At 39.8% G+C, this 23872-nt stretch overlaps 1 protein-coding gene across 4 annotated transcripts in view; it reads right to left on the reverse strand.

The window, feature by feature from the left end:
• khdrbs2 (KH domain containing, RNA binding, signal transduction associated 2) overlaps window positions 1-23872 on the reverse strand; it is a gene marked incomplete at its 5' end in the record, with an annotated part of 78545 nt that overhangs the window by 44141 nt on the left and 10532 nt on the right. For all 4 annotated transcript variants that reach the window (XM_079362548.1, XM_079362549.1, XM_079362550.1 and 1 more), the window contains 2 exons: window positions 4356-4472; window positions 19316-19443. In XM_079362548.1, coding sequence (XP_079218674.1) covers window positions 4356-4472; window positions 19316-19443 — 245 coding nt within the window. The remainder of the gene's footprint in view (window positions 1-4355; window positions 4473-19315; window positions 19444-23872) is intronic.

Below are 23872 nucleotides of genomic sequence, written 5' to 3' on the forward strand. Positions count from 1 at the left end.
CAGTGCAAATTTTACATCGACTATAGGCGTACTTCCTCCATATCCCGGTGACATAAGTGTTGAGAAAAAAGTTCAGCAAAGTTTCAAGGTGCCTCCTTTTAATTAGAAATATCATGAATCATAAACATGAGGTATGAGCGGATTTCTTTGGCCACATGGATGCAGTGCTACAAGCTGTAAACACAGTTAAACACAATTCCCCAGCGGCACTTGCAGCAGATATTGAGCAACAGAAGCATTTATTTAAGGTCCACACTTTAATGTATATATTTTTTTAAATAATTATTTTTGGACTTTTGCCTTTGGTCAGGGTCAGAAGTCAGGGAGAGAGAGGGGGGGGGGGGGGGAATTACATGCGGGAGAGAGACCACAGGCCGGAGTCGCACCCGGGCCGCTCGCACGAGAAACGCAGCCTCAACACATGTCAACGCGTGAACTGCCAACACTTTTAATATTTAATCTGATTTTGATTCTTTAGTTTACAACAACACTCCTGTGTAAAATATTTATGCCTTGACTGTGTCATCCTTCATCATGTCCAGAAGCTTGCTCCCAACTTGTTTTGTTTGAGTTTTTAGTTTGAGAATGTAAAACATGGGTTTGTGCTTTGGTCAGGGTGATAACAGACACACTGAGGGCTAAAACAATAAGTTATGCATCATTCTGAATAGCATTTAGTCACTAATTCTTAAAAACAAGGTGAAGCTAAACTCCCTCCTTGTTGTTCCTAGCACTGTATTCACATGGACAGAACGTCTCTTCCTTCATCGTATTCATGTTTCACTCTTTCAAAATGTTCATGCTTTTTCTCCTCACATGAACACCTCTCGGTCCGACCGTTAGCTCTGCCACCATGACAGGATCTTGACTAGAGATTGTCCCGCCCACCTAGCCATATTTTGTCATGGGCCCTAAAGTGAGAATGTCATAGCAAGAGTACACGAGACTTTAAAAATTAGGGAGGAAGGAGGTGTGATGGAAGATTGCAGATTGAAATGATCCTGAAAAAAAGTTGATCAGACCCACCTCAAGTAGCTACTGTATGTTGTTAGAAGAATGAAATGATGGATCATTTCAAGATTGACTCCTAATAGAAACACAGTTCCACAAGTTAAAAAAAGAGAGCAAAGAGATATGAATGTGAAGAAGGTGAGAATTGAGCTCCAGCTATTTTGAATGAAGGTACAAGTCATAGCTCTTCAGGCAAACTATTAAAAAGTTTGTGACAAGAAAAGCAGAGTCACCTTTTAGTCTTTACCCGGGCCCTGAGGGGCTGTGCCGGAGGCATCACACCGGCTTTATATGCGGAAAAAAGATCTGTAACAGTGCTCCAGGCTGGTTTCTAACTGAGTTTTAAAATGAACCAGGTAAATCGTAAAATCAATTCAACACTGAAGAAATAATCTGGAGGGATGTCAGACCAGAGGAGGTGACTTTTTGTCTACCTTTACCAGTTTAAAAAGCAGTTGCTGCATAATAAATGAGAAATGATTCATTCATGGACACAAAAAAAAAAGTTGAGATGTTTTTTTTCTTCTTCTTTTTTTTTTTTAATCCTGCAGCAGTAGGGAGTCGAGTACGTAGCTCAAGGACGCCTTTATGGGGGCTGTGAAAAGACGCGACAGCGCCACTCATTTGTTTTGATCAGCCAGCCAACCTGGGAGTTCAAACTTTTGTCCTTGCATTTCAAAGTTGTTCCCCGCCCTCTGGGAGAAATCAGTTTTAATTAAAAACAATCACTCCGAAAAATGTTAAGCAGGCTTCACTTTCCCTTTCAGACAGCAACAGTCATTATGGATCACATCAACACGTGAATGCAGGCGGATGATCGTGTCTCTGAGCTGTTTCGGGACAGACAAATGTTTGAAAGCAGGACACACACAGCTGTAGATCTGTCACCATGACAACAGCCTGGTGTGCTTCATCAATCCATATTATTATAAGTTTGCTCTCAGAAATAAAAGTCTCCCTGACCTTGCAGAGTTTGCTTAAGCTGAAGAAGGTAAACAGTCTGGAGGCAGAGAGGTGAAATGAGGACTCACGGTTTTAGCTCTATAACTCAGCAGCTTGCTAACCTGGCTTATACTAATGCACAAGGTGAAATATTGACAATATTTCAGGAGAAAACTGATGTATTACCCTACTGCTGGACTAATGCAATCTACTGAAGCTCTGAATGAGATAGCAGAAGAGTGTGGTGAGAAAAAAAGTCAAAATGGAGCAGAACTCAATGAACGCAGCTAAACACTGTATCACAGCATCAGCAGAACAATGTCTAATTGGTTTGTCGAGTGTGGCTAACGATAGCAGTGTGCTCTATTTTCACTGTTTTCTGATTGTTTTCTCCATTTTTGTTTAGTCAGTCAGTCTGAATGCATCTCCTTATTTTATGAAGTAGCTGCCCCTGAACATCGCCTGTACTTAGTGCCCCCTTTGGGCAAGTCCCCTGTTTATTGGACATCAAACACAAAACAAAACAATGCTACAAAATGTTCCTTTTTTTTTTAGCAGAGCTTATTTTAGTCATCCAGAAAAAAAGAAAACATTTAACCCCAAAAGGTGTTCTCTATTTCATCATGTACATGTCAAAAAAGAAGGACATTATGTACTTTATTTTTTATTCCACCTCGGTCACACAACACAGCCTACAAAGTGAATCCCCTGTATAATGAAACTTCAGCCATGTCTGTATCACAGCGCCTTGAGAGCCGCTTTTACCAATGGCAGTCAGTCTGTCAGACTCGACCTTTAGGTGTCAGCCTCATCACAGAGTCCTTCAGACCTGCTCAGCTAGGACACAAAATCAATATCACTAACAGAGAGCAGAAAAAAAACTCAAGCTAATCTTTGCACAACTGGTATGTATTAACAAAATAAAATCTGTTTTAAGTATCTTTGTGCTGCAGAGAAACATGTCTCACATTTAAAATCCAGGTGAAAACCCTCCATCACTGTGTTAAGGGTACAAGACTTAATCAATCTCCTGACTGCAGCTCAGTATCACAACCCAGGCACCGCATAGATGTAATTAAACGTTTACATTGTAGCTGTTGTTGAAAAACATTTTTGCATCTTTTTAATTAATTCTACACACACGCACACACATGCACACACACGCACTCGCAGAGTTTATACAACACATCAGTCAACTGAGTGGAATTAGTGGCAGCAAGCCAAAGTTTTTAAATGAACTCTTTCTCCGGCCAAGGAACATTTTTGAACATAATGCCTAAAGCCTTGGAGAGGCTGCGGACTTTGGGGGTCAACAATTCAGCCAAGTTAAAGGTATTTATTTCTACATACAAAACCAGAGATTCACTGAAGAACGTTGGGCTGTATTAAGTTGACTAAATCAGGGGCTCTCAAACTTTTTAAGACCCCACGGACCCCTTTCAGCTAAGAAAAAAGCTCCCCCTCATTATTGTTACTTAGACAAGCATATATTAATACATACGTATTAATGTACTATGGAGTACTTTGCAACGATAAAATTAGTCTACATTCATACTTTCCAAGTAATTCATTTTATAAACTTTGAGAAAATTTGAGCTCCGATGTGTTTTTTATTTTGATTTCTTTTTATCTATTTTTTAATTGTTGCACACTTAAGTGACAGACGATCATATCAGAGTTGATCTATATGCACAGAACTAAAGTGGACGGGAGTATTGGACAACATAGCAGATGTTATTGGTGCAAGAGTTTGTAAATCTGCTTTCTCAATGATACAGCACACTTCATACACTGATACAGCGTACTTGGGTTTATAGAGGTTAACAGCTACTGCTGCAAGATTCAAAGTTCACATTTCTCCATTGTTATCTTAAGTCAATCAATACAAACATTGATCACAACCACTTTCAAGTAGTTATAACAGCCTCTGTATTATTTTACACTCAAAGTGTGCTTGACAAATTGCAGCTGAAGTTTCATCAGAGAGGTTGTGGCACGGCTAGTCTCTCATGTCCCGTCGTAACTCTATAGCAGCACACTGAGACTTGTTACAATCCGGCACAATGACTTTGCGCACGCTCAGAAAAGTTTTAGCTCCAGGGAAACACAAGTCAGAAGGATAAATGACTTTGGCAAAGAGATTCATTACTTTGCATTCATAATTGACTATTACAAAAGATGCAATTAAACAACACAAAGAAAAACATTTCCCCCTGTTCTCGTACATACAGTATGTTTGTCAACCCAGAGTCATTAATTCTACTCTGGGTGTTATTTGTCTCAGCTGCAGCTCAGATGTTGTTGGTTTGAGTCTATTTCTTTGCTTTTGTTGAATTTGAAGCGGGTTTAATATTTCCGTTTGATCGAAATCTTATATCAGCACCAATCAATATCTTCCTTACCTTTTCTTTATCCCTCATGGACCCTTTCCCGAGGATGGACATCTTCACTCCCGTTTCCTCTTGTAATCGTTTCATGGAATTTCCCCGCGGCCCCAGCAGCTTCCCGACAAAATTGAACTGTGACACGGGAGAGGAAAAAAAGCAATCAGACATCTTATCAATGCTTCCAAGATTTGTGAGACGGACAGAATCATGGGGGGGGAAAGTAAGAAAAAATGTTTCTGAAGAACTCCCTGTTTTTTTAGTGTTGCAAGATTTGAGCCATTAGGAGAAAAGGTTAGCCTTAAACGCTGTTTGCTGGCCATTAGTCATCTGATATCAATATAATCTCACATTGCATTCACCATTCATCATGTCAGAAAGAGCTGTATCCAAGCCTGTAATAAATCAATATAATTGCGCTCCTTATGTCGCACATTAAAGGTGAAGGGGACTCTCATCTGCAGTCCTGCAGAGAACATCCATCCGTCCGTTTACCTGAACTGTGCCCTCGCTAGTCACGTATTTTATTTGGCGTTTAGGGTCATACATGTCGTGAGGAGAAAAAAAAAAAAGGACAAGGGAGTGCAGGCTCAAACCAATAATGTTCCTGAGTCTGTTCTAGAGGTCAGTGCTGAGATAAAGTCAGAAATAATGAGTTTCTTCCCAGTGGGAAATTAAGTTATACTATCCTGATGACAAACTATCAGATTCAAGCCTCGGGGCGCTGACTATCATTTCCCTCTCGCTGTGCTCCAGCTAGTGCTCATATTGAAGAGAGTAGCTGTGGGTTGTTAACAGGCGACCACTGCTGAGATTAGCAGTGATTAATATGAGGGGCATAGAACTCGTATGACGTCTGTTTAAATGGGAAATTTTTAGGAAAATATTCGCTGAGGATCAATTACAAGAGAAAAGAAATAGACTTTATTGCGTGCTACTTGAAAATGAGGTTGTCAAAATAAGCGATACTTCTGTTCCATGTGCTTTTAAACTCAACAGTCTTTACTACCTGGATGTAAACAAGCTCAGTGAACAGATCAATTCAAGGCATCCAGGTTTGGCCGGACTTTGATCAGGATCATGGGGATAAAGTTAGTATAGGCACATGGACTTAAATCTGCATGGAGGACTAAAGGCTGGCAGAGCTAATTCTGCAAACGATAACCACACTGCAAACCAAACCCCATTTGTTCACCCGCAGACAACTTCAAATAAATTGGGCTAAATTTGGTTTTCTGGGTGTTTTCTTCATTTTAGATTAGACAGTTAGTTGAATTAGTAACCTACGATCATCCCTTTTTTATACCAGAAAAATGTTCAGGTTGGGCATCAAAAACACCAAATTTAACCAGTTTTGTGCAGCAGGATTTGATTAATTGTTTCTAGTATCGGATTGAAATTCACAATTCTGGTGTAGTGAGACACATCAGACGATACTTGAAACCTAACCACACTATTTTATCAACTTTTTTTTAAACTCAGATAAAGGGTTTCGACCTTCAAATGTTTGCAGTTGGATGAGATGATAGGAGACCACCTCCAGCGCTGAACAGGTGGTCAGACGCCCACCACAACACACTCAGGCCAACCCTAAAATGATATTAACCTTTCTACAAAGCAGCCTCTCCCACTGTGGATGAGCGGCTAATAACTTCACTGCCAGCTGTGTGGCTTCTGCCTCTCAACTCCGACAACTGCACACTCAGCTTGTTTCATCAACATCATTATCATCATGAGTGAGTGCTTACATCTCAGGTAAGGGGAGCGCCAGGGGACATAGAGAGAAAAAAGAGAAGAAGAAAAAAAAGCATCCCTGCTGTCCTTGCCTGTCCTCTGATCTGAATGATTAAGGCACCTTTGTGGATCCTGTCTTCACGTGGCTCGCTGTGACAGGACTCTCCTATAGCTGGCAGGGAGCTGGAGAGCAGATGGCGGTTGCGGATACGTTGAGAATGCGCTCGCTGGGCGGTAGAAGAAGAGTGGCCTGTTTTCATTAAGCTAATGAATGTCTGGAGCCACTCTGCAGCTCCACGGCGAGCAATTTGGGCTTGAGAAAGGGGGCACGGTTCGGTGTTAAATGAGGTTTGAAATGATGCTATGTGCCCCCTGTAGTCTCAACACTGATAACTATGGAGATATTAGAAGGAGGGGTGTTGGGGACACAGCACAGAAGTGCCAAGACATTTTAAACATTGAGCAAATATTAAGAGATAAAGTGCAGGGATCTACATATTTGTATTTCACAGAGTGCCTATATGACAGAAACTAAAGCTAATCTTTTGTACAGGATTAAAAGTCAAAATAATTCCTCTAAAGTTCTGCACTGTGTACCCTGCAGGACTAAAAGGCTTAAAGCAGGAAGTTTGAATCTGCAAACCTGCCAATGCAGCTTGGCAAAGCATTGGACGGTATTTTGGTGCATTTTATTGTGTTTCATTCAGTTGCCATATGCTGCTTTCAAACTTTTCTATATTTTTCTGGAATTCTATAATTTTTTTTACACATGAAAGTTTGTTGACAGGTCTTTGGGAGTATCACTGCATATATGAATAACTTGTTTTAACCATTTATTTTTGCCACAAGATGTTGAGTGAAGTCTCACTCCTGCTGAAAAAAACGACGTGATGTTTCCTGATTAGCTAATTTTCCCAGGACTGAGTGCAAAGAATACGTGTAATATTTGTGGAAACACCTTTTAGTATTTACAATGTTCACACACCAAACAGATTACGATCCAACAGATGTACCAGTTTAAAACGGCTCTTAGATGTAGCTGTTTAAACCTTGCTTTGCTTTTCTGCTTGTGTGTTTTTCTTTATACTTTTTTGATCCATATTAATAAGACCATGACATAAATGATTGTGTGGGATTTGAAAAAACAAAAGTTGATTGATATGATGAATTATTAGTTGAAAATAATGAAGCAGATGTGCAAAACTGAAATTCCCATTCGCTTACGTGTTCAGGATGTGCCAAATGTCACACTTATTTCATGTAATGTGAAATTCCTGTGAAAATGATGTTTTTTATGAGTAGTATTTTAACTAATCAAACAGACCACATACTTCCCCTGACTGCTCTTTAATGCTTAAGAATGCTGTGTCATGAAATCAACAGCCTCGCTAAGTGTTGGAAACTTAAAGCAAACAAAGTGCACCTGTCTCATAATATTCATAAGTTCTGTTTTGTCTTTGTCCATTCTTCCACCTATTTCATAAAACAACATTTCAAAATCTAATTTTATACAAATATGTTCAAAAATAAGTTCAATTTTCATAACAGCCGGTCTGTAATCCCCAAAACATGAATATTAAAGACATCAGCTATTGACATTCATCTTCTCTTGGTGACAGACAGCAGTGACTGAGAGTCCAAATGAATTATTGAAAGGTTTTCGTACAAAAGCAGCATGTCTATAAATGTTTAAAAAGTGTCATTCGGTAGTTTACAGTTTTCAGTGTGCTTGTTTTCTGTCTATAAAGCATTTGAAAACATCTGACTGACATCTGATGTGGGACTCTGGGCTGTCACAAAGACAAGAAAACGTCAAAATGAAAATGTATTTGCTGCAACTGGAGGAGTGAAGAAGGAGAGACCAGGGGTAACATGTGAAGCTTAGATCGACTGCAGACTGAGACAATTAAAATGATCTTTACTACATACCCCTTCACTATAAAAAAGAATACATTTTCGAGTTGTAAAACGCACATGAACACCTGCTCAAGTCGGAACAACAACTCGGAAACGACATATTTTGTTCATGTTGAGATGATTCTATTAATTCATATATTGCTGGACATTCACATCTTCTTTGGTTGTTGCTGTTATTACAACATTCTGACTTTCTAAAGTCATCAAGTGAACACAGTGAAGTAGAATGAGCGAAACTGGGCATATCCGAGGAGCACATGAATGCAACAAAACACCCACCTGTGGCAGTGTCACCCACCTGGGGGAGGGGCTACTGCCCTTTGTGATGTCACTGTTTGAGCACACTTTTTATTTTAAAAAGTGGAGCATGCAAAAGATGGAGAGAATTGACTTCTATAATCGAGGTGTTTGTAGACGTACTTGAGATCCATATTAGTGTAAAGTGATCTTTAATTAAAAGGAGAGTACAAAAAACAAAAGGGAGTATGAGCTGTGAAAGAAACAAAAAGAAACTGAAGATATCAATATTAAAATAACAATAACAAAATAACGTGACAAGTTTAAAATGTTGAAGACAGTAAGAAGACAAGCAAGTCTATCACTCCACTTAATTCCCTTTAGTTCGGAAGTGTCACAGTGAGAGAATATTTCTACATATATTAAAATGAAGATTTCTTTGAAAACATTCAAGAACTGTCATGACCCTGATTTTTTTTTTTACTCTACCACATTTAAATACATACAAGTAATTAACAATATTCAAGAAAAAGCAAAGATCAAGGAATTAAAGCCCTCATTCTGATTGTATTTATTGAACCAAAGTTCAAAGAAAAGCTATACAAGAATTATAATTCCTCAACCTGTCAAGGAGCTAATCCTGCAGAGGTAATAACGACAAACTTTTTCAGTTTGTTACTTTGAAACTGTGCACGGTCGCTGCCTGTTAATGCTGTGCACTGGGGCTAGTCAAGATTTGCAGACACCCTGAGGCACTTACTGCCGGGTTAGCGAGCTGTGCTATACTGGGGGAGTCCAGGTCTTGTCTGTTCGGAGGATTAAAGCCTCAGGTAGAGGTTTATGCTTAAATGACAGCTAGGGTTGACTGCTCTGTGAGTGTGTTGGAGGACTGCGTGTCCTTTCAGCGCAGACTTAGAAGAGATGGATCAGAGAGGTATCAGTTGCCGTCGTCGGGATTTCTATGAATAGGAAACATCAGGACATAAAAACTGGTTTGGATTGGCATTTTGTGGGTTTAATACAAATTGCAACATAGTGCAGATAGAACTGAAGTAAAGTGAAGTTAAAGTGAAATGCAGCAACATCCACCAGTCTTTCTTGTGTCTGGTGATCAAATAAACTAAGAAATAAAAAATAATACATATTGTGACAGATTGTATGACTTTGCTTTCGTGGCCTAAGTTAAGATCGTGTCTTGTAAAACACCTTTCAGCCTGCAGTCTTTTCAGTATAATGTTGCACACTGAAGTACACATGTTTAAAGTTGTATTGCTTCTCACAGTTTCCCATTAAAATGTAAGCCCTGAACTGCCACCCAGATGGCCACACACACACACACACACACACACACACACACACACACACACACACACACACACACACACACACACACACACACACACACACACACACACACACACACACACACACACACACACACACACACACACACAAAAGCTCCCTGTTAAAAGTGACAAACAGTTTGAGTCTCGATCAATGCAGACATGCATCCAGCGATGCAAAAGGGCACACAAAGAGACGCGACGCTCCAAAAGTTGTTTAAGACCATGAAAGTGTTCCAGACAGGCTGCATTGTTTCACTGTCAAAGCAGCACGCAGCTTTGCAGTTAGAGCGAAGGATAAAAATCAATTCATACAAGCTGAGCTCTTCTCTTGCAAGTCTATAACAAGCACCGACCTTAAATTGACAAAATTCTTTTATTGCATTATTGAAGAGAGGCTCTGTGTCGTCAGCGCTTCAAGCTTCCTTTCACTCTTTAATAACACTATTGTGTGCTGGGTTTCGTTTCTCAGAACTGTTTGAATGTTAATATAAAAGGGCATTAACTGAAGTTTATGATGACATGGACCTATGAATCAAAGTAGAGTAAGCTACCTCATTTTGTTGTTCCTGTGTTGGGATACATACATCACTATGACATCAAATATTACGAGGAAAACTCCCGCCTTACATTTGGACACTTCAAGATTTTGTTTGTTTGTTTTTTGGGGCACGTTGAGACATTAAAACAAGCTGTAAACATAAAAATGACAGCGTCATATCAAATGAGGATTTATGACCGACTTAGCCGTCACCATTAGACATGTCTGTGCACATTTTTTAACTTTTTTAAAAATTTACTGCGATATTACAAAGCTCCATCATTAATGTAGCAATTAAACAACATTTAGCAATAGTTACAGTGACCAGGTTTGAAAAGTGGATAGGGTGGGGGGTAAATAGGGTGCAAGAACATTGTGTATCACCATTAAGCGAAATAATATTGAGATACAATTTTTGGTCGACATCGTCCGGCACTAACTCTGACCAAGCCGATGAAACAAATCAAATGAGAGGAGGGAACCAAAAAGTGAAGATATGTTCTGTAAAACCAAAACAATGCGCTTAAAGATGCCAAAGCAGATCGTGACGAGTCTCTCCGTTAGCTCATCACTCACCATCTTCACCATTTGACTGAGACGTGTGATCCGTTGCTGTTGATGAAAACAGATTTAACGAGGACGCTAAATGCTTTCCAGAGCGTGTTTTACTTTGTTTGTGTGTTCCCACGCCTCCCTGTTGTCGCACATTAGTTATTACAATTAGCCTTGATTTTCTCCAGCTGTGAGCAGCTCCTCCATCTCTGTTGCAAGCTGCATTGTGGGACAATAGTGTTAATGAGAAGCAAAAACAATCGAGTGACTGCATACCACATGCTGACGTTGTCTCATTTCTGATTTGGAAATGAAAAGCAAAGTCTGAAAACCCCTGCATGGAGTTCGGACATTGTATAATTTAACATTGGGAGGCATTTTATCGTTGCTATATGTCATTGGAAGCCTCGTAGCAGACTGTCGTCACACAAAGACTTACACATTGGGATCCCAAAGTGGAGCTGTGATTGTATCATACAAGTTCTTCATTTTAATTCCCGCTCTGTACGTCCCCCTTCAATGTATTCAACACTTATCTAAGCAAAACACCTTTCCTCTTTCCAGGCCTTTCTTCTGGGACACTGACATCTCTGTGCGGACAAAAATGGAATTTCTCAATGGGTACAGCACGGCTGCTGCACTATTTAAAGGTCACAATAACCCACGTCTGATAAGCTGAAAATTGTGGCACCCGCTAGGACAAAATACAATTTAAAGTGTTGAATGTACCTGCAGAATGGAGAGTTAGAGCACCCGACAGGGGCAATATTTTTAAAACTAGCTCGTTCAAATGTGAAGCAGGCAGCGGTATTTCAATTTATTCTAATTAAAAGGGCAAAAAACATTCACACACACACACACACACACACGCACAGACAGACATAATAGTCCCAGCACTGGACCCAGACAGTATCAGCCATTCAAAATCCATTTCATACCCCAAGGTTATGAGATGCTAATCAAGCCGTCTCATTAAACAGCAGAGGATAAATTCTAGTTAAGCGATAATTAAAATGACTGTGCTGATTATTTCACTCATATTTTTTTTTGCTGAGTAAGAAGCGAGACGTACAATTTCAACACTTCAACAGGCAGTGTGAGTGTGTCATTTGTTTACGTGGCAAAGGTACAGATGTTCCTCCCTTTTCTCGCTTTAACTGAGCTCAACCTTGTTGTCAAGGTTTCATCCCTTCAGAGGAGACAGAAGATAAAAAGTGATGCTGAGGTCACTGGAGCAAGAAACCAAGGCCAAATATCTTTATCCTGACAGGCTGCGAAACCACATCCCCCCTAATGTACATTTTACAGAGAGTGGTGCACAAAAACACACACGTCCTCCTCCTGTGAAGGATGCTGGGCTCGAAGTCTGTAACAAAAGAACGTGTCGGTATCACAGCTGTGAGTGTAAGCCTTCTACTTCTCCTCACACCGGAACGACACAGTCAAAAAGAAGTGCAACATGAATCTACAAGTATTCACTTTTGATTTAACCTCTTAATACGAGAACATTTTGTCCAATTGTTATGCATTTTTACTGGCAGGTTTGGATCAGCATCAATCCTCTATTGACTTTCTATATTCCTTTGTCAGCCCTGCAGCATGAAGATAAAAAGAAATTCCCCAGTGCTGACAGGTGTAACTGAATTTATTATTCAAGTTGAAGATTAGTGTGACACGTGTAATTTACTTCTGGTTTTCAGGTGCACCTTGTGGATGATTGGAAGCGGAGTCTGTGAGACGTAAAAATTTATGTCCTAATAATGTCCTAATCGACATGTTACGCAGGTAAAATTGATCTCCCAATCATCTTGAGTTTCACTGAGAAAAAACAAACAAACCAAAGCTTGTGTCTGAAAAGATTGAAATAAACAGGTTAACACATTTGTCTTGGCACTTATCCACAGAGAGAAAACAGAGAGATCTGATGCTTTTAATGATCCTGTCCACATTCTGGAGTTCACCATTCAGGTATTCTGTTTCGTTCATACTGGGATCTAGCTCTGCTGTCATTTCAGACCCAGCCACTCCCACCTGTCTGCCTCTCTGCTTACCTGCACATCATCTTAATAGCACTTAGTACATTTAACCACATTCCCTCGCTCTCTTCCAGATTGTCTTTGTCTTTAGTCGTAACTTTTCTAAAACTAGTTTTGGACCCAGCTTGTATTTTGGATTTGCCTCTCTGACAGAGAAAGCTTTGCGCCAGGGTCTTTTTTTTCTCCTGGAGCTGAGGGGGGCCTTGACTAATGTATTGGGCTGTTATGAATAGTTGATTTTTATAAATTCATCATTTAGTTCTCTCTTTTTTTTCCAAATAAAAGCAGACATATGTGAGAGTCCTTAACCGGGGCGAGACAGATTTGTGATGGGGCCATAGCGCCCCTTAGCCTGGTGTAGCGGGAGTACTTGCCTCACATTACAATTATTATTTTTATAGTGGTTAGTTCACATATTTGGAGAGGCTAAAGTCATCAAAGCTGTCACCCCAGGTTTGAATATGACCTGTTGCTCCTTTGCCACATGACATCCTCCACTCTCTCCCTGATTTCTGACTCTATCCACTGTTCTTGTAAAGAAAGCAGATAAAGACATCTTTTATTTATTTTTTTGTTAACAATAGTGTTTCTGACTCATCATCAAACATTTGGTCCATACGTTGGAGGCCTGTGTATCACAGCCATGATCTCATACCATTTAAATGCACTCAGATGAAACTCAAGCTACCCCTCAGCTTCCCACAGAATATTTGATTGCAATGAAGTTGGGGAATAAAAATGCTTTTGGATTCATGTCCGGACAATATGCACTCTATTTTAATTACATTTAATGATGCAATATCCTTCGCACATCACATATTTTGTTACAATTACATCAATGCGTGTTGGAATTGGCTATCACAGACCTGCACACCATTCTCCCAAAACATAATGATGGCAGCACATCAAAGATGCAATTAATAAATGAAAGGATTAGATACAAGATCTTCTCTGGATTACATTTCATCATTCTATATGACCAATTTTACGGTTGGGCATCCAGATTCAGATTCATGTCCATTTATGGAGAAATCTCATAATAGAATCCCTCAAGGGTGTAATCTTGTGGATAATGGATAAAACTGAATGTATGACTGCCGAACATGCTGCCTTTTTTCAGTGCATTCATTCCAGTGTTGATCTAACATTATGTTCTGGCTCTATATTATCCTGCTGTACAAACTGTACTAAAATAAATGTTACCCTACATCACATTGTTGATATTAGTCATAATTTTCAAGTTTCAAGCTACATCAATGGCATAGCATGTATACATTGTTTTTGCTACAGTCTTCTGTGTGCCCAGAGCTTAATTTGTTAAAATTGTCATCAATAAAATCCATCCAGCCAGCCATAATCATAAACCACTTGTCCCATTCGGTGTCACACAGGGGCTGAAGCCAATCGCAGCTGTCATTGGGCAAGAGGCAGGGTACACCCTGGACTGTTCGGCAGTCAAAAAACAGGTCTGACCTAAAGAGACAGACAACCAGCCATCATCACATTCACACCCAAGGGGCAATTTAAAGTCACAAATTAACCGAACAAACGTGTCTTTGGACTTAGAGAGGAAGCCAGAGTACTTAGAGAGAGCCCACGCATGCACAGAGAGAACATGCCAAACTCCACACAGAGAGGCGAATGTCTGACGAGGAGACAAAGCAGGAAGGTGACAGCGCTAACCACTGCGCCATTGAGCCGCCGGTCATCAATAAAATGCTCCCTAAAAACCGCCCAGTATAACAGAACACGACCAAACAGGCAGGGGAAGCACAGGTGAAAATAATAACACTAATGAGAGCTCACATTAAGACGTGTCGTAAACCTGCTGCAGAGCCACAGTCCTGTAACTCGCTCCTGAATCGCAGCCAGCGTTGAAGTCATTAAGAACACCTGTGCTTCTTCCTGCTCTGACACATGAAAATGTCGCAGTGAAAACAGCCTATGGGACCCAACACAGTATGTGAGAGAACCATAAAGAATGATTTCATCAGTACAGCTTGTTCCACTGCGTGATGACATTAATCCTCAATGTGTCACCTCGTCAAATCCGAAACCATGCGGAAGAATTCTCCCAAGTAATAATTTAATTACTTTGAGTTTAATTACATCGCGGCGAGAAGGCAGCTGTAAGTAAGAGCGAGCACCGTTAGACCACTGAAATGTTGAAGAAGGGATTTATGACACGTTAGACTGCGCACCAACCGCCAACGACAGGAAGTATTATTGAATGGTTGACGCGGAAAAAAAAAAAGCTGTGAGATGAAGCCGATTAGTTCACGTCTCTCTAGTCATATACACTGATCAGTAAAAACTCACAGGACTTCTTTTCCTTGTAGCCAAAATGTAGTTTTTCCATTCAGCATCTGATTTGAGTGTTTATCACAACAAAGAGAATATGACAAAACACCTTCAGACTATGTGCCCAGTACTTTACATCTGTTATGTAAATGATAATTGCATGCTACATTATTTAAGAAATTCAGAATCAACTGGCAACTGATTTTTATTATCAGGCTGCAAAAACGTAGCATTTATAAAGGCTTGACTTTTTCTTGCCCCTCAAATCTTTCAAACATTAACAACTGGTATCACCCTTGCTTACATTTTGAACATGTAGGACTACACAGTAGTCAGCTATAATACATGTGCACCTTTCTAGAATATTCTTAAAAATAAAGCAGTCAAGCCTGCAACGTAACTCATGAGCATTATTTCAGATTTATAGTCAGATTTTTAAAAAAAGATCCATCTCGCCAGCATTACAGCACGTCACAGTAAAAGACTGTCACATGTGCAACAAACATAAACGTGTACTACACAAGTGACAATCTCTGGTGTTGAAATGAAGCCAATACGGAAGTGCACAAAGCTGCATTTCCACTTGAGACTGCAAAGGCCAAGGAAGGCTTTGTATTGAAGAGCTGTTGACTGAAATAGCAACACTCAGAGGCTCGTCACTAAACAGATCGTGGTGAGCAGAAAAAAATTAATGATCCGGTATTGAAACAAGTCAAAGCTCAACATTTCATTGAGGGATGTGGATATCATTAAAGCACCACTCTTAACACTTAGTAAAACAAGCTAGTTAGCTCTGTTAAAGTGCCAGTGCCTTAAAGAGCCGTCTCCTTCCTTGTTCCCTGCTTGTCTTCACGAGCAGCAGGGGAACAAATAGTAATGGGCCGTTGGGGTTCAAAAGGTATGCTGTTGCTCGTGGGCAGTTAGGACACTCCAACAGGAAACAATAGGTTTAAGCTGATGTTGTCATTGACGTGCTGTTAGGACAGGCTGCTTAAACAGGAATGAGCTGCATGAAAAGTTTGTCATTTTGGTGTCATGTAAATGTCAAAAACGCTGATTTGGACTTTTTGATCAGTTTCCTCTGCAAAGCTTTCTGATATCTCTCCTCCTTGGATTAAAGAGTTTCTTCATGTGTAACCATTAAGAGAAAGTGCAGTGTTACCAAGATGTTTAAGATAGTGACACTGCACTCTTGTTGGGTGCTGACTGTGTAATTAGACTACAGGAGCCGATCGGACAACAGCACCGTCCCTCTGGACTGCACTGCTTTGCTTACTGTGCAGCACCGCTCCTCCTATATATTCATTACACAGGAGCAGGATTTTAAGGGATGTGCATCGTGCCTTTCTATGTATTTTTTATTTTACAATTTCATATGATATTGCAAAATATATATTTTTTTATATCACAGTGGTTTCCTTTTTTATTTCCAAACAGCAAGCTCCACTGCTTTTCATTAACAATCTAATCAGGAGTTTTTCACACATGAGACACCAGGTGCATAAAATTAACCAGCAGGTTTAGAGACTCTCAATCCAACTATAATCATTTCATTTGGCTTCCAAATTATTCTCCAGGAGGAAACATTGGTATGCTTGACATTAACCATGGAAGAAATTGAGAGACACTGGGTGAAGTAATAAGCTGCCTAACAGGTATTGTATGTGTATTAGTTTACTTTTACTCCCTATGAAAGGGTGAGCCATATTTCTGAGACTTTAGCTGAAAGTCACAGTTCCACTAAAAATGTCAATTTTCAGTTCTCAGAAACTAAAAAGGGAAACAGTTGGACAGAAAACGCAGCTAATGAGGCAGAAACACGAGGACAGAAAGATATCCCGGAGACATTGGGGCTTTTCTGTTCCCAAGGAGCTTTCTCAATTGGCATTCTTCATAGATTTGAAATCAATTTAATAGACTGAGGAGTTCCTGAACACAGCTTAATTACTTTCCCAACACTGATCCTGAAAAGGAAACAGCAAATTGATTTCTATGGAGTGTCCTGAGAGGCTCAGTGGGCTAAAGTGCACCGCCTGTGATCCTGATGCTCAGCTAAATGTTCCTCTGCTCTCCTATCAGCCTCTTCTTCCCCTCGTCCTTCTCTCATAACACAAACAGAAGCAGTAAACTACCATTCAAACATCATTTGACTGTCAAGTGTTTGTGTTAAGTTGCTCTGACTGTGCATAGCAACACATCAAGACCAAAGAGGAGAGCTTGACCCGAGCGTGTGAGACGGAAAAACAAACCATGACTGGGGTTTTTTTTTTCAGGATTTCTTCTCTGTAACTCCCCGAGTGCTCGTACCGGCAGGAACAACAAGAAGGAAAACCACTTCAAACTAATGCTTGGAGACCAAAAAAGTGTGATAGTGCTGGTAGAAAGAAGGATGGAGCCTCGTTAGTTTATATGATGGCAGGTGCAAGCTGGGTCAAAAAAAAAATCTATGTTGAGAGGGTTTGCACACAAAAACAGAGAAAAGAAATGGTATTAAGGGCTTGAGAACAATGTGGAAAAAAAAAACACTAAACCCAATATCAGACTTGTTTTATGGGAACATAAAACAAAGAGTTTTCAGCTAAATAAAACAAGATAACGGAGGGATTCGGTTTGGTGTGCTTTGGCACCCATGGACGGTCTCTTAGTACAACTTCAGTGTACTAACACAGACATAGTGTACCCACACAGCCCATAAAGGACTCCTGAGTCTGTCGATATAGATGATGACGATGATAGCCAGCTCGACGTCGGACTTGCAGTCTACTGTTCTGCGTGGCTCTCGCCGATGTGTCTGTTCAGTATTTACTCTAGTTTAGCTTCTTGCTCGGTCAAATATCCACACTGTTAGAAACACATATGTGCTTGTGATATGGATCAGTGCTAGTTTGTCTAAAAGTACAGAACATGTAGAGTAAATATACAATTCTGTCTTGGGAAAAGAGAATAATCCAAAACATATTTGAGTGTGAATAAATGTTCTGTAGCAATCGGTTACTGCACTGTCAGCTTTCTTTTCAGCTGCCTGTTGCACGAGTGTGTGGATGCAGACTCAGTGGAGCAGGTTTTCTCTGATTACAGCGGCAGTGGAACCTTTTGGTTCTCCACAAGCAGCTGTGTCTGATGGAGCAGCCTCATTAGGCAACATTTCAAACTGACATTGCATAACTCACAACAATGTGTACTGTGTCATACAGTGATTTATGGTCACTGTTCCTCTCTGCACCCTTGAGTGCTTTCGTCCGGTGAAAACTTTGTTTTTTGATGACTACATCAAAATGAAGCAGACACGTTTGATGACTTTCTATTAGCCTGTTTAGGCTCAGTGGGATTTCAGGTGCCAAAAAAAGGCCTTGTCCAGTGATGGACAACTACAATAATGAAACGATATAACACATACACAAGCTCAGTGTTTTTCAAATGCAGCCATGCTCTTCCTGAATCTGTCTTAAACGTAACTCGTTTTTGCCAATTAAAATTACAACAGATTTACATTACCGTCAGTTTCTTTAACAAAACATCAGAAGAAAGGACCCTTAGGTGATGTCTTTTGTTAAACACAATACTTAGACTGTATAAAACAAAGTGAAAGTAGCAATTGAAATGTCACCCAGTTGTTTGTGGTTTCACCTTTTGATGCACACAGTCTGACATTTTATCCATTATGTTGTTGTTCGTGGCAGAAGAAATTTTCACATCTCTCCCATACACTGTGTAAAACATGGGCGTAGTCTCAGTGAAATCAGTAGATCAGGAAAGAGGTGGAGAGGTGGGCAGACTTTAAGCCTCCTGTCAAACTGTCTGTCAGGCGACTCATCCGATTAATATGCAAATGTAAACAAATAATGAAATAAGCTACCAGGCAGTGAACATGTTAATTTCATAAAAACATAAAAACAGCGTTCAAACGAAGGTGTTGATTCCTGGGCTTTTGGAACCTGCCTCAAGTGGACACACGAGGAACTGCAGTTATTTGGACTTCTGCACTCCTTTTTCTTTTAATAATGTTGCCACTTGATCTCTAAGATCTTTGTTGTGTTTTGTCCTGGCACAAAGGTCATTGTGTGGGAGATTTGTCTCACAAGTGCCCTACATTTGACTAAAATGTACAGGTGTGTGTTATGCTGTTGTATAGAAGACTTCAAACTACTAAGCTAAGCTTACTAAGCTTGAATTTCCCTCGGGATCAATAAAGTATCTATCTATCTATCTAGAGAATAAACTCATACCAGAAAAATTTACCTAATAAACATCAGCGAGAGGCTACATCCACTTCTAGTGTAAAGCTGTTGACTAAGACGAGGTTGGTGTGACTCTTACCTTTGGATACTGTTGGATTGGAATGAGGACTCTTTCGGACAGCTTGATATTTTTATTGCTGATGATATCAAGGTATTTCTTCATGTCACCATCTTTTCTCACTTCATCGCCTTCATGCTTTTCAATCTCTGCAGAAAGCACAATAATGAAAAAAAGAGATAAGGAGATAATTAGCTTGTTAAGTAACTGATAACACATCAGTCAACACATTTAAGTCTGCTCTGGAGCCAACAGCAGCGCGACAACCGAGTGGTGTAATACGAGGCTGGGGACGCATTAGTACAAATTTAACTATGCATTGCATCACAGAGTCAGTATTTTGCTGATTATTCTGTGTCTCAGCTGTAAATATGCTCACTATGCAGGCTTAATGATATGAGATTATCCCGCTGACTCCTGAATCTCATGATCCAGTAATTCCAATCAAAACAACAACAGAGGCAAACAGCAACACTCGGCTCGCTGTGTCTCACTTCAGTGCAAGCTCAGCTCTCGTGGCCTGTCAGCAGTCTCTGATCACACGGCACAGGACTTATCCTGATAGCGGATTAGACGAGTGAAACGTTTGATGTTATCTGCTAAAAGTCAATTGGGGCGGTTAAGATTTGATCTCATATTAAGATCATATTTGCAAATCATTGGATCCAATCAAACTGCTGTATTTTTCCCCCAGTTTGCAAGATGGGCAAATTTTGTGCAAATTGGCCTAATAGTCCTCTTGTGTGTCCCTGCCTTATTGCAATACAATGAGAGCAGAGTGCTACGTATGAACTGTCCGCTTCAGTTTGACAGGAACAGCACAGTCCCTGAACACCCTGTACAGCTATTTTTCTTGATTGATACATTATGTAGCACTCGACCTGAAACATTCATATTCTCATACAGTAAGTGCTGTTTAAATGAAGCCATCTGTTTTTCTTAGCACGTGGAGTTCCTGCTCTAAATGAACACACAGTGGAATTACGTCATTTGTCTGCAGGACATTTGCCTGACAAAAAAAGGGATGTTATTTAAAAAGACCCATTCTGAGAAGCTAAATGAAGTCATGAGTTCATTTAGACTGATGGACATAACTTCACCTGTCAGCTGTGTGTGGAGATGTCCAGACCAGCTCTCTGAAGCACTCACCTTTAAGATTACATGAGTCTGTTACGAGCAGCTCGTTTAGGTCCTAACAAGTAGTGGAGATCCGCACAGCCATTTTGTTTTTAAGGAATATTTATTATACAATCACCCAAAACAAATTCAGCAGGTTGTTGGTCTTTGTTGTCCGCTGATGAGTGGGAGAGAGAAAGCCTTGGCAGCCTGGCTTATCTGCCCTCCCACTCAGCTGAATTTCATCTGCAATCAACAGGTAAGTGCTGGACTCCAAAAATTCAAAAAGTCAAACATGGGTACCCACGAGGCAAAATTGAAACCAGAAACTTGATTTTGGAGGGTAAGAGGCAAATAAAAATCCTGTTTTATTAGCCTTGTCTAAGAAAATGTTGGACTTCACACTAAAGTATTTGAAGTTTAAAATATCTCAGATTGACAGACTGTAACCTGTTATTAAAATATTCAGATAATGTTTCAAGCAAAGGCTCCATCAATTTCCCTTGATGATACCACATCCTTAACTTTAACTTAATGATCCTCTGTTCCCAGCAGTTCTAGTACTCACTCATTCCTACATGTAATGGCCAGTGGTTTTCAGCTTTATACAATGAATCCAGGTCATTAATCTGAATTTAGTGAAATTTAGTGAAATCACAGACGCCAAACTCTAACTGCTTGAAATACGTCAGCTCTTGAAGGGTTACACAGTCCCTCTGATTGTGCCTGATTGTGCGAGGAAGATCGCTTCAATTGGAACAAGAATTCTCAGCAAAAATAACAAAAAACTGAGACATCAAAATGGGCGAGTGAGAATGAATAAATGTTCAATGCCTTTCTGTTACCACTGAAATCAAACCCAGTAATTTTTGGAATAATTTGTGAAAATCATACACAATGCACCAATGATGGCGCTTTTATGAAAAGGCAGACTGTGCCAGAAACCACTGAAATTGGAGGTAAATAGAACAAAACTCTCCTCCAAGCATTTATTCTCATCAGCATGTTTGATTCGCAACTCCTAAAATGTATTACTTAGGATTAGGGTTGCAAAATTCTGGGAATTTTCTAAATTGGAAACTTTCCATGGGAATTAAAGGGAATTAATGGACATGAATGGGAATAGATGTCTGCTTCGTACAAAACTATTTTTTTTTACATTTATGCTTGGATATGATACAGCCCGATTAAATTTCCACAAATTACCAGTTAATTTCCATAAATTCCTATAATTCTTATGGAAGGTTTCCGGTTTTTAATACATTTAAAACTTTCCACCCCTTTGCAACCCTACATAGGATAGCATGTGCTTGCAGAATGGGCCTTTAATACCATTTATGTTTAGCATTTGGTGTAACACAACCTGTTTGGGGCAGAAAGATGCATATTTCAAACAAGCCCTTATCTGTACAATGATAATAAGTAGCAAACTGAAAACAATGGCAAAGTCTGTCAGTCCAACTTTCTTGTCCAGCCTGAAATATCTAAACATTTTGCAATCAATTGCATCAAATGCAGGCACATCAATCTTTAATTGAGGATATGTGTTTAGTGATAATTTCACCAGGTATCTTATGCAATAACCAGGTTTCAAATATACCTTGACCATTGGTTTTAATACCATGTACCTGTAATACCAATGCCCATCTGCCTCAGCTACTTTCCCTGCCAACAAGTCCTAGCAGAGCCGAAATGGATTGCACCTGGGCTCATCTGGGAAAACAAACTGGGGCAAAGCCAGCTCTGTCCTGAGTTTCTATCAACACTCCCAAATGAAAGCCTTGGTGGGTTGATTAAGATCCCTTGACAGGCACTATACAGGGTCCATATGGGTAGATTATAGTCACTTTAGGATCTCAATCCGTTACCGTTTTTTCTTGTCAAAATGGTTTGCCCATTATTACATGGAACCTCTTTTTGGTTTCTGTGAGCCTCAACACCATCAGGTTTAAAGAATCACTCTAAGCCAACGAACAGTTTAAATCAAGGTTAAAAAATATATATATACACAATGGTCAACATGAGCACAGCGTGTTTAGCATCAGCATTGACATTAATCTGTCAATTTATTAATGCATCTGCAACTGTTTTGAGCCCTGCTTTAACCAATTAACATTGTGTTTTAAACTGTTTTGGTCAATGTATAAACATCTATGTTAGAGTTGTGGATAATCCTGAATTTATCTCAGGGGATGAATAAAGCCTCAAATTATCTACCTATATACCTAAAAAGACCACTTTGTCAGATACTGATATTGTCCAAGAACAGCACCTGACTTTGAAGCACATAAGCCACAGTGAAACCTTCTTAGGATGCAACATCGTGTCAGTTGAACATCAGTATCGGTCGATATCAGCCCTGTAGTTAATGCACGCAACAACTGCATGATTGAATGCATGACTACTTTGTCAGTAGCGTATGTGTATCTGTTGGATCGCATCAATTTAATGCTGACAAGCCAATATACCTAACTGCGGATTCAGAGATTTGTAAATCCAGGATGGCAGGCAAAGCGACAGCGACATGTCAATGCAACGTCTAAATGAATATATCCCCAGTATCAATGAAAAGGAGAACGAAGCCTCAGTCACACTAGTCCCACACCAGTCAAGTGATATACACATCAACCTGCCCGCTCACAGTCAATTTTTCTGGGTGTTATTTGCTGAGTTGACAAATCATCTTCAGGGCAGGCAGGAAAAAGGTCTGGGAGAAAAATGTGGCTTTTGCGTTCACACATGCAGCTCATTCTAAACATGTTGGTGATGTGCAAACACCTTATTTTATCCCAAACCATTCTCTGTGATGCAAAATTCTTTCTATGATTATTTCAAGTAAACTTTAGTACTGAACACACAAAGTACAATTTTGTCTTTAAAAAAACACACAGTATTTTTTTTGACTTAAGCAGTTTAAGAGTATCATTTCATGTCACACGGTAGATCAAGAATTTGTTTTTCTTTGTTTTTATCCTTTAAATATTGGTCCTGGATTTTTTCTATCATTTATATAGCAACATTTTTAATATTTGAAAAGAATAACAGTGTATATATTGGCCATAATGAATATTATATTCTGCACTGAAACACCTTTAGCAGCCTGCCCATGAACTCGTGTGAGTGAAAGAGACAGACAGGCAAAGTGAGAGAGAGTGAAAAAGAGCTTATAATATAGAGAAATGTGGAGACAATTTCCCACTTGTAGTATCATCATTGTCAAACATGTGGCAGCGAGAGACAGGAGCCTAAAGATCAGAGAAGTGCGAATGTGCTTTGAAGGTCACCGCTTTCAGTCCTCACACAGGATGAAAAAAAAAATCTCTTTAGGGGAGCTGAATGAGTAAAACACTCTGAGACTATTCTGGGGCTCTTGATCCCCTCTGTTGAGCTGCCCAAACTGCTTCAGCTGAGCAGCTCAGCGGCCGACAATATGAAAAAAGAAAGAAAAAAAAAAGAACTGGG

The sequence above is a fragment of the Symphodus melops genome (assembly GCF_947650265.1).
Source record: "Symphodus melops genome assembly, chromosome: 15".
NCBI lineage: Eukaryota > Metazoa > Chordata > Actinopteri > Labriformes > Labridae > Symphodus > Symphodus melops.